This window comes from Cyanistes caeruleus, chromosome 5 (assembly GCF_971803275.1).
Source record: "Cyanistes caeruleus chromosome 5, bCyaCae1.hap1.1, whole genome shotgun sequence".
Classification (NCBI taxonomy): Eukaryota; Metazoa; Chordata; class Aves; order Passeriformes; family Paridae; genus Cyanistes; species Cyanistes caeruleus.
The window spans coordinates 54427463-54439681 of NC_141705.1; the positions used below are offsets into that span (position 1 = coordinate 54427463).

The 12219-nt window shown below is 42.9% G+C and overlaps 1 protein-coding gene across 50 annotated transcripts in view; it reads right to left on the minus strand.

Annotated features, from left to right (window-relative positions):
• The window catches only part of ADGRL3 (adhesion G protein-coupled receptor L3), a 487487-nt gene that overhangs the window by 30462 nt on the left and 444806 nt on the right, over positions 1-12219 (minus strand). For 31 of the 50 annotated variants that reach the window (XM_086888938.1, XM_086888929.1, XM_086888924.1 and 28 more), the window contains 3 exons: positions 6298-6466; positions 3415-3540; positions 678-774 (listed from right to left, as the gene is read on the minus strand). In XM_086888938.1, coding sequence (XP_086745064.1) covers positions 678-774; positions 3415-3540; positions 6298-6466 — 392 coding nt within the window. Of the gene's footprint in view, positions 1-677; positions 775-3414; positions 3541-6297; positions 6467-9825; positions 9853-12219 lie in introns of all 50 variants that reach the window. The other 19 variants (XM_086888937.1, XM_086888933.1, XM_086888898.1 and 16 more) reach the window with 1 other exon arrangement.

Sequence of the window (12219 nt, forward strand, 5' to 3'; positions counted from 1 at the left end):
TGCTTTCCTGCACTTCCCTGAAAAACACTTGGTGTAAAAAAGCTGTTCACATTTCCTCTTGTGCCAGACACCACATTTTGTTTGGCATATACATTTCTGATAGCCTTTCCTCCACAGATGTCTATAAAGTTCACATCAGTCAGTTCTTCAAACTAGGTATATTAACACCAACACAGACAATTTTGTTCCAAGCACAGTTTTTCCTTACGTCTACATTCTGCTGTTCACTTTTGCTTCTGTAAAGATGACAGTATTGCTACATATGCAGGACAATCAGGACTCCTGTGATGCTTAACACAGGCTTTACAGTGCTGGAATGTCCCATTTCCACTGTCAGCAACGAGGCCTGACACATCAGCAGCTTCTGGCACTAGCAGTTTTCTGAGGGAAAGGGCAGATTTCAACTTAATTTCATTTCTCTCTTTCACTTTTCCTAGCTTCCTTCCAGAAACAACAATTTTTGAAAATGCACGTGTAGAAATAAAGAAAAGAAAAAGAAGGCAACAACCACCATAAAACCTCCTCCCATTTATCACTGTAACATTTCTTGGGTGGTAGAACAGGGTCCAGTGACGTTTGGGGTGAGGAGGAAAAGGCAGGGGGCAAAGAGGCAACACATTTCAGACTCCTTAAAGCCATCAGAAGAGTTAGTGAGATGAAAAATAGTTTATAATTACCTCTGTTGAGTGAAGCTGAACTGTTTATATCTCCAGTGATAAAGGAAGACTCGGACTGCTTTCGAACCGTGTCATTCCACATCCTACGAATCCGGCTCTGAAGAGGGATTGAAGCACAGCAGGCAATGAATTTTTAGCAGCTGTAGAGAGGTTTCTTTCTGCCTCACTAAAGATGGCTACTGGCACCTCTAGCTTAGGATGAGACTTGTTTCTAGCCAGCTGTAAGCAAGCAGTTGCTGTTTTTTTGTAACCTGCCTCATGTATGCCAGACCCTGCCAGACTTACTTTGAAACACAAATGCCTAGCTCAAAGAAAAAGTGTATAATTGAATTCCTTACATCTTAATTAAAAGAAAAAAAAAAAAAAAAAAATCATGCATGAGAGAAACCCAGACCCCATGCCAGCTACAGGTTTACCAATACAGAACCAAATAATGTTAAAACAACCCCCACACAGAAGCACATGGGCTTCTCATACTCAGACAACTTGTTTCTTATTTTTTGTGAAGTGTAACAGAAGACTTGATTTGCATCTTGGTGTCCCTGCACAAACAGAAGTTTTCTATAGCTATTTTCCATCTTGGGGATTTTAGGGGGGCAAAAAAAATTCCCACAAATGAATGACTTCTGTTCCCATACTGAAAAATCTGTGATGGTTTTGCCATCTGTGGTATAGCTTCTGCTACTGGCAAAAATGTCCTGAATATGTTGGCCTTCTGTCTTGTTCCTCAAATATGCTGTGAAGTATCCGCCTCTGTGGCATTTACATCACTGTCTCACTCCTCCCCAACTAGACCTTGCAAAATACCAAAAAATCAGCCAAAATTCATCTTGTGAGCAGTTCAGTCCCAATCCCTGCCTGAAGATGACTGGAGAACCCAGGTGTCCCAGGGAAACTCTCCCTCACCTCACGTCTGTGACTCTGGTGGACGTTTTCCCTGGCTGTGTGAAAGTGATGCTAGGTGGTCTGGGAGTCTGGGAAGCCTTTTTCCCACTGTGACACACCACAGTGGGAAAAAAGTTAAGTGCCAAAAATCCAGTGGTTCCCATAGTGGGATTTTAGCCGTGAGAGATCTACCAAGGCTTAATCATACGGTCCCAGGCTGGAAAGTCCTAGATTACTCACTGACCATGGAATAACAGCATCTCCTAATCATGCACTAGCCTCTATAAATGAAAGTACCACGTGGCATGAGGCCCATGCCCTTTTACAGTAATTATTTTTCACCTGGACATTTAATTTATTGTATTTCTCTGGTATGAGCCATTGTAGATTAATTATTCTGTTTCCTATGTGCTTCCCAGAGAATAAAGGGATCTTAGAAGCTTTCCTCCTCATGGTCTTCTCTATTTAATGTTAGGAGACAGATGTTTTCAGCAACTCAGATTGATCTCCATCTACTCTACATCACCTCTATGTGGTTTCTCCTGGATACAATAGGCCTTAGGAACTTCCATCCTTCAAAGGACACTCTTCTGCAGGCAAAATAATCTGCCTTGGTGCCTCAAACCTCACCTACCACAAGGGGACTTCTGCCAGAAGACTCAGCTCACCTTCAAAAGGGCTTGTTCTCTTATGCTGGGACTGGTGGGGGCAGGGGACCACTGAAGTCAACTCTTTCTGGAGAGGAGGGCACCAGCACAGCAGCAAAGTTATGTATAACCAGAGGCTTTCAAGTCAGCCACCTAAATGCTGCTGGGATATTGTGAGTTTTGGACATTATTGGGATTTGATGGCCTACTGGAGAGAGGTTCTATATTCTATTGCTTTTATTTGCTCTGCATAGCTACCAGACCTATGAAAACACCAAAGTGGAGCTTTTGGATGACATCTTGGAAACCACTGCAAATAAATAATTATTTGCTCCAAGACATAAATTGCCAATTAGGTTTTCCTGGAAAGTTATAAGCTGTTACTCACTGCATGTTTTTTAAAATTTAATAGTGGAACTGTCATGTATAATTACTTCCATTACTAATACTGAATAAATTTGTGTTTGGTTTCTATTGATTAAGAAATAAGCTTCTTCATTTTATACGAACTTTTCATCCATAAATCTGCATCTCTACACACAAGTTATCTTCAAAGTGTGCAGACAACACAAATCCTGAATTTTCAGGTGACCAAAGGCAACAAATCTAGTAGCTTAGCAAGACAGTCTGACCCCAGTGGCTTGCTCTAAGAGGTCTATAAGCTTAGACAAATTGTGTGAGGCACAGAACAGACCAAACCACTGAATGTCAGGAAGCAAGCTCTTTCACTGGGAAGGCTGCTACAAGACACTTGTAGCCTTTAATTTTCTTTTACAAGAAAAACACTTGGTGCTTATAGCATCAGTCTTGTACATGTTAATAGTTGATAGTGACAACCTTCATCTCACGATTAAAGGTGTATACTGGAATGTAGCACAGCTGACCAATGCTCCCACCTCCTGCTTCCCATGGAGAGCAGGCAGGACACCTCAGGTGATAACCACACCTTGCCTCTGGAAGGCAAATTTGGACTTTCTATTCCCAACAGAACTATTTAGAAGGTTCTCGGAGAGGCATTTAATTGCCATCACATCTCAGGGGACGCCACTGTGTTGAGTTCAGGTGTGGAAGTGAGGGGAATCTCTGCAGGTGCACTGGGGAGAGGCCTAAGGCAGCTCCTTTGGTGCTGAGAGGAGCTTTCCTTCCAGAACAGCTGAGAAGGGTCTTGGCATGGCCCTGGGACACAAACAAAGAGCGTGGGTTACCTGTGAGCCTGTGGAATATCTTCCAGGTGTCCTTGACCCCGAGGTTTTTCCTGAGCCGATAGAACTCTCTGTACTTTTCCCACTACAGCAATGTGTGCGCAGGCATTTTCCGTACTCCTTACGTACCTAGCCAAGGAAAGAGCGCTGGTGGTTAGCAGGCAGCTCCTCCTCCAGCCCATTGCCTTCTGATTTTCAACACAGCCCCTGGTTGTTCCTCAGTGCTTCGTTAAAACAAAATCTGCTGCCGTGTGTGCAGTCCAGTACCCCTTGCAGCTGAGCTGGTGGCTCAGGATGTCGCAAGAGACTGCTCCCCTGAGGCAAAGCTGCTCGTTGGCACCAGCCAGTTATGGCATCCTCTGAGGCACATCAAAGGAGCATGGCAGAAAGTGCAGGTACACTATTTATGGCTGAAAATTAATATCGTTGTAGATTTGATATAAACTAGCATATTGGCTCATCAAGGTACTAGAAGTTATTGCTTCTGGCAGGGGACTAAGAAAAAAGAATTCCAAGAGAAACGTATGAAAGCTATTGATTCTTTTATAAAAAAAATGTTTCTTGCAGTCAAATTGAAATTTGAGGAAACAGCAGAACCAGCAGCATTAGAGATTACATTCCCAATGCTCAGGGGATGGCTGGAGCCTGCTTTTCCACAGCACTGTGCAAGCCAGTCATGTTTTAAATGGGCACTGAAGTCAAACCCATGCCAACTCCTTTGCTTCAGAGGAACTACGCTGGCTAAAGCCAGAACAGACGTAACCTTCCACCAAGCTACAGGTATGACTTTTTATGGGCAGCAATACCCAGAAACCAGATGGGACAGGGCTGAAGGTGAGCAGACTGTACTGAAGAGCCAAAAGAGGGTCATGTTACCCACTGACACAAAAAAGCCCCAAACCATCATGCATGTCCAGAACACCAGTTGAAATTCCTTGAAGCACATGGTTAGCTTTAAAATTTTGCCAAACCCTCCATGAGCATTTCACAACTCTGTGAAACAACTATTTAAATAGAAAATTACAGCTTTTTCATTAGGCTCTTCCTTAAGCGCTTGAGACAAACACATACCACAAGTGCCCAATATGCTCGAGTGCCTAATCAATCCTTTGCTGAGAGAAAATAATTCAATTGCTTTAATTAGCCACCCACTGCTTGCCTCTCTGCAGCGTTCTGCCGATTTTCTAGGCCATGATAGATAGGAAAGGAAAGAATTTTTTTTTCTCCTTTTAAATAATACCTCCCTCAGCTCTTAGGTCAGAGAGATCCATCCACCCCACAGCAAGGTACCTTGCAGTGGTAAATCCGTAGTAAATCAGTAAATCAGGAACAATTCCACAGCCATCATTGGTGGTTTAAGGGTGTAAATTGGCTTAAGACAGAAAAGAGAATGGTTCTGTCATGATGACTGAGAACCCCACCAGCCAAGGAGGCTGTGGAGCATTGCAGGGATGCTGGGTGAGGGACTGACCCTTTGCAGGGTGCACTGGGGGTGAGAGGATGTAACAGTCAGAATGGTGCAGAAATTCAAACTCCTCACAGAGAGGCACCTGCAGATTTAATAAGCAATGGTGATGCTTCCTACACTCTTACTATCATCTTTCCTGGAAACTCCCTTGCTGTAAGGCTTGGGATCATCAGCAGGAGTTTGCATCTAGATAAAGCTTTTAAGCTTCTTGAGATGGACAAATTTGAGATGCAACAACAAGGACAAAACTCTTAACCCCAAAAGTCTTCCTCTGGTTTCAAGAATGACATTTACTCACAGCTCTGCAGATCCTTCCAGAGGCATCACTTGCAGAGCACACTTTTTATGATGAATTTTGATTATGTTTTCATGGGCCAGATCTCCCTTGCCTGTATAGGAAAATGTGAGTAACAGAGGAGCAAGCCTGTGGCTCTCAGATGGAGGACTGATCTCAAGATGGACCTGACATTACTCAAAAAGCCATTTCACAACAAGATACTGGTTACCCTAAGAAACTGGGACCAGTGTATCTACATAAACTCTTCCCTATGTTTATATTGGTTCAGTAAACTGCCCTTTGAAACTAAAATGGACATAGCAAATCATCAGCATGCACAGAATTGGAGGGCTCTGTACTACTGAATTTAAGCAGAGAACAAAAATGTTCTTAAAAATACTTATTACTGATTGTCAGAGGCTGTAAATTTGATCTACATAAACTCAGAATTTTCATTCTGTTGGGGATTTTTTTTTTTCCCTCCCAAGAGTTTATCTAAGTTACTCCACTGTTATCCTGCAAATGTTAACTGGGACATACTTCAATTTCCACCAAGAAGCACTTGCTGTGCTTGCTTTGAGGAAGATTTCCAAAACACTGTATCAAACCCAAGCAATACAAAGGCTAATGAACCGCTGCAGAGCACAGGTCTTTCAGTTCTTAAAAAAGCAGGGGAAGCAGCCCCTATTACATCCCATCAACCCACATATGCTGCCACCCGAAGGGGTGATTTCCTGCAGGGACTGCAAATGAGGATGTAAAGCTCCACTTTGCTGTGAGCACTCAGCCACGGGAGCACTTTCTGGATGCTCGTGGATTCTCTCCCATCTCACAAGGAAGGAGAATCTGGCTAACAGCAGGCAAAGCCCTGTTACAGGGCCCTGCAAACTGACAGCTGCTTTTTCCCTTGCCTCTGACACATCTGCCAGGGCTGCTGAAATGCCACTGCCACATGTCCTTGTTAGAACCTCATTCCCCAGCATCTCGCTGGTTTCCAGTCTAAATACCACCCTTATTAGGTGCACAGAGATAAATCTGTGTGATACGGATTCAGGGCACACAGATGATGCTACAATGTGGTTGTTAGGCAACAAAACACCTCGTTACCACCTCTCTTGCTGCTGGGAACCGTCCGTCTTACCTTTTTCTGGAGGACACAATGGAAAATGAATATAAACATTCCCTGCAGAGAATTGAATATGGTGAAGAGATACGCCATGATGACTGTGCTTTCATTAATATACATGAGTCCGAATGCCCAGGTCAGTCCTAATAGGCAGAGTAGGGCTATGGCACCTATAACCCAGGACCTGTCAGGAGAAACAAAAAAAAAAAAAAAGAAAAAAAAAAAAAAGAAAAAAAGAAAAAGAAAAAAAGAAAAAAAGAACGGGATTGGTTTTTCATCTACACAAAAGAAGGCATGTGTCTACAGGCAGGAAGATTTTTTTTTGCCCCTGGTTTTAGCAAAAAGAAAATAGCATATCAAAATAAATCATAGGGAGCTTTTGTCTTCAAGCTGAATGCAGTTTACAAATCTTCAAGCTTGAGGAAATACAAGGAAATGGAAGTGTTATGAGCATAGAAATTTATCATAACCAAAGCAACATTTGTAACCACAATGTCTCTTTTCTTTTTTAAATACATAAAAGCAGTGTGCATGTAAATGGCATGTAGATGTTATTTCTGCAAATGGAGGAAAAGAAAATAAACCAAATGAAATGACAACTCTGATTGTCACTTTTTTAAGTGTCCGCTGGTTTCACAGGACTGCCAGCTGGATTAGCTTCTTTATTTACACTTAACACCAAGACACATGTATTGCTGCATTTTAGCTAGTCTCCCATATGTGTGTAAGCCAGATAAACAGCTACAGGCAGGTGGGCAAGCCTTCCCTGCTTGCCAGATCCACTCCACACAAGGATCTTCCTTGCAGTGCTGCTTCACACTTCTTCCACCCTGCGATGAGGGGAAGTGTGTATACTCGTACAGGCACTCACACACTACATTTGCTAACACGGTAGCTGCTGCCACACTTCTGCCAGGAGAAAAGGAGGGGCAATCCTTCTTCACATGGGCTGCAAAACTAAGATTATCACTTGCTCTACCTCAGGAGGGCAGTGGGAGTAGAGGTGTAGCCACTTCTTGACTTCTAATGCTGTTCCAGCAAATAGGGGGAGCAGGTTTTTGCCTGCTTTCTCCCACTGACTTTCTGCCCAGAAAACAGATCTTGGGACATGGGGTGACCGCTGCATGTTAGGTTTTTTGGGTGTTTTCAGGAAAGCTGGAAGCTCTGCTGGTTTGGCAAGAGGAGTATTCCATGTTTTCCTGCTAAATAACATTTAGTCATCTCCTAAATTACCTTCTCCAAGACTGATCTTCAAATACCAGGACAAGAGATGAAGTATGAGAAGCAGCACAGGAACTCTGAACTGCTCCTAGCCTAGTCTTCACATGATGTACTACCTACAACTTTAAAGGAATTGCTGCTGCACAGGGGAGGGAACAAACTTCTAGCTGGGAAGCAAGAAGCACCTTGAATATCTGTTTGTCCTTTACCTAAAGGCTTTGGTTTTCTTCTGCAATCCCCTGTTATCATTAGGTGTAACATCATAAAAATGAATGCATTGATATCCAATCTTTGCACCCCTTCCTCACTGTTTAGCCCTTCTGTATCCCAAATCAGACAAGACTGCAGTGAGCCAGCACCTCTGTTCCCTTGTCTGCCCCAAGGCCCCCTGAGGTGCTGCAGAAGGGCTCGCAGGAACAAAGACCTGCCTAAGTTTCCAAGCCCTTTCAGCCTTGTGGGAATGTAGCCTGGGTCTGGGCTTCCATCTGCTAAGCAGAGCATGGGGCAAGGGGGAGAAAGATGAAGCAGCAGCAATTTGGGGGCACAAAGCAGTCCTGCAGAGGTCAGACAGACAATCTCTGCTATGGAGATGCCATGGCAGCTACAGCCTTAGAATCATTTTCCTTTTAGCAGGGCTTGTCACAAACAAAAGCATACCAATGTTGTATTCAAGTCTTTTGTTGTTTGTTTTATTTTTTTTTTCTTCAGGTATTAGAATGAAAATGCAGCATTAAGTCTTCCACTGAAGTTTATAAAATATGTATTATTTAACCACATGACCAGAAGAGCTCCCTAAGGTAACCACTTATTAAGACAGTTCTTTAAAAATCACTATTATGTACCTAGCAGACCAGAACAGCTCCTTTGAAGCATTTCCAGTCAATCCTACTAATAAATATTTAGCGTGTTGCAAACTGAAAATACACTCTCACAATCCTTCAAAAAGATAGCCACTAGATAAAATTTACAGCTTAGTCACTTGGAATATTTTTCTCCCCAAGATTCCACCATCAGTGAGAGCATGCTATTGTCCCAGTTGCATAGCAATTAATAAAACACAAATAATTTTCTTTTTCACCAAAAAAAAAGAAGAGCAAATTAAGTGGAAACCTCCCCCCCCTTTTTTTTTTCCTCTTTCCTCTTTTCTCATCCCCAGATAAAAGCTTCCTGCACTTCCAGAGTATTTTAAAAATTATTCCCTGGATATCAGAAAAATATTCTGCTCTGAAGCTCAGCCCATTCTTGAATCTGACTAAAGAGCCTTTGGCTGCAGAGCTGTGCAGGAATGAAACAGTTATGTAGTGAAGAAATGCTACCTTCAGTGATGGAAAGGAATCTGTGGGTTAGAAGACCTCCACCAGTGCAAACTGCACGCATTAACAGTGTCTCAGGAAACAAGAGGCGGCGGTAAGGAGGACGTGGAGGTTACTGTGAATAGCTCCATCCCACATCCACAGAAAAAACCAGAACCAAGCGATGGAAGAGAACATGGGAATGGTGCTGAAGGAACAAACACACAAAGGACTCTTCACCAGAAGAACAAACTGAAAGTCTACTGCAAAGTTGATCTGCTTCTATTTTGTGCTACTGCACATTAATTTTTTGGTTGCAGGAGAAAGAGCGTGGATGCCCTAAGGTATGCAATTTCTAGGCATTTTTAGCTTTCTTTACAAGTTTGGGTTGGTTTTTGTTTTTTGGTGCAGCTTGAGGTTTTTATCTTACTCCTTGTACAGACTTGCTACTGCTTTTCCTTGGCTTTTCTTTCCTGTTGTGGAATTTTATTGCAATTAAACAAAAATATCCAATTTTTGGTACATCTGAAAATCAGTGCTTTACAATTAGGAACAATTAGGAGGTACTTCAATGAGTAAGGAGTCTCCAATGCACACAGATTTGCTTGCACTGCTCCCATTAACTAGAAAGGGAATCATGGGGTACAGCAGCCATGCACCTTTTAGAAAAATTGCTTCTGCATTTAGACTACCATAAAGCAATCCCAGACAGAGCACAGTGGACCAGAGGCTGCAGCTGGTAAAACAAGTCTGTACCACACAGGATTAACTTTGGAACTTACACCTTGAATTCAAGCAACATCCAATTAAGGAATACAAAGCAAATAAGGTGACAATTGGTTGGCAATACACATGCAGCACATTTACTCTGCACCTTAGCTGTATGCCTGACCATTTTCCTGCACAGTTTGCTCTTCTGCCTCAAAAGCGAATGACAGAAGCTTTAATGATTTTTCAATATCGATCTGACAGCTGGTTCATGAGACCACACTGATAAATGAAATTTATCAGCCATTCAGGTCATTCTTACTTGATGAAGGGTCTGTTATCCTCATAGCTAAAGAATGCATAGACATAAAGACAAGAACACCAACATTAGAAATATAATGACATAGAGAATAGAGTTTACTGCTAGCTCCCCTCCCTTCTCCCACCAGCCATCACTAAAACCAAAGGTGGAACGGCACTGGAACATACCAGCCAGCCTGGCTGGCTTCCCCAGGGAACTGAAACATGAGTGGGAATGCTGCCTTAATGCACAGAAGCAGGCATCGCTAGCCATGTGCTGCAGCTACCCCTCCTGGCTACCATCCCACAGCTGTCAATTGGCTATGAAGTATCTCCCAAATGTCATGGCTGTCCTCGGAGAAGATGAGTTTTGAAACCCCAGCATAGCCACCACAGGCGGCTTTCACATATTCATGTGGCAAAACTTCACCATGCCTCCAGAACTGCCTGCCTGTGGGGCTGGAGCGTGTTACAGGAGTACCTTTATTGCCATTGATTTTTCCAAAGTGGAACTTCCAAGTTGCCACATTATGAGTCAGACTGCAGCATTCTTGAGGTAATGACATCAGATCTTCTGAAGCCCTGGGTGACATGGCATGGACCTATCTACTACCATTTCATGGGGAAGGGCAAGGACAGGCCTCTGTCAGGCGAGGGTGAAAAGCAGCTCACTGCAGTGATGAAGAAACCAAGCTGGATCACTCAGCTCCTGTCACTGTCACTGCCATTTTCCTCAGGGAGTCTCCCTGACCTTCTGGGACAGGCTGTGTGCCTAACCCTGCCTGTGTGACAGGTGATGTGCAACAACTCCCAGGCCTCCTCTCCCTGCTGACACCGAGCTTTCGAACCCACCATCCCTCACAGAAACCCCTATGGGTGCCAGAGATGGAGGATGGCTCAACATGCTCATCTCATTACCCCTGTCAACCAGGGCCAGTCCATCCTGCTGAGACCTCCTCTGGTCAATACTGGCAACCTGCAGCTCCCCTACCATGCAATTAAATGAAATGAAGATACGATACAATCTGGAGCTGTCAGCCCAGCAACGTGGGCAGGAGCAGGGCCTGGATTTCTGTTACTGAGTTCACAAGCATGCAGCTTCTATGGTAAAGACTTTATACCAAAAAGCAATCAGCACTAGATTATAAAAGTACAGAATTATAATTTTTTTTCATGTTGCTCTTACTATCCAGACCCTTACAAAGTTTTTCAGCAACCCATAATAGCGTTTCTTCAAGGCAGCTGAAGGTTCCATTTCATCTCTTTACAGACAAAATGCAAAACTGGTAAACTTGGTTTCCCTTTGAACTTGAGGGTAACACTTCAAAGCAGCTAAGAAGAAAACCAGCAAAAAGACCTTAGCAGTTTTTACCCTGTTTCCAACATGGGTGTGTCTAGGGCCCACTGCCCAAAGCAAACAGGTGCCTAAAGAAGTGAGATTTTCAAAGATGCCTAACTCCCATTTTAATTCTCTACATACAAGGGCCATCAAATTTAGTCTCTTATATCTCTCATGAAATACAATCCTTTTCATTTCACCAACTCAAGTGTCGTAAGAAGCTTAACTCTTGTGTTAGTAACAATTTCTGACAAAAATTACTTCAGAATGTTTTGGGTTTTTTTTACCCCGGTGAAGTCTGTGAAACCTATCAGTGCAGCAGTAATACTGTGTCATTATCTGCAATACATAAAACCCATCACTTAGACAAGAGAAAAGCCTTGGAAGAGCCTTGGTTCCCAGAAGAATAGAGGTGCTGACTGGAAAACTGAGATTATATTCACTAGTAGTAAAGGCAAGTAATAATTGAAGCAGAAATTGTTGGAAAAATCTAGCCTAGCACAGCCTAGCATCTAAAGTGCTATCTCCAGATTTGGTTCAATTCATGCAGTACCTGACAGTAAGGGATATAGCCCATTGCATTTATATTATGTGACTCTGCTCCCCCCACAGTTAATGTCAGACTGGTACCCCCAAAGAGGAATTTATCCCTTAAAAGATCAGGTATTTAAGGTAGGTGGGGCTTTGCCATTCCCTGAAGAAAAGCATTTCTCTACTGACTGCCGAGGAAACCTGAATGATGGCTTAGGTGGAGGCTTCACTTTCAAATACCTGAAGGTAAAAAGCTGATCTTTGGTGGCTGCATTATTCATTGAACCTGTGAAATCTTACCTCACCTCCCTTGTGTTTCTTTGCAGCCCAGATGATGGATAGCGGATGGTCTACCAATCTGTATAAATACCTAATTCATTTTCTAATCTTAAAAAAGCCCTGACTTTACCTTGGGGCAAAGACTTCTTAAGGTTAATTACACATCATGTAAAACTCTTTCAAAATCTTATTTAAGTTAGATGTCTTTCAATTTCCCAGAGTACCTTCTCCTTCAGTGATGAGAAAGGATTGCTCACATTACCTTCT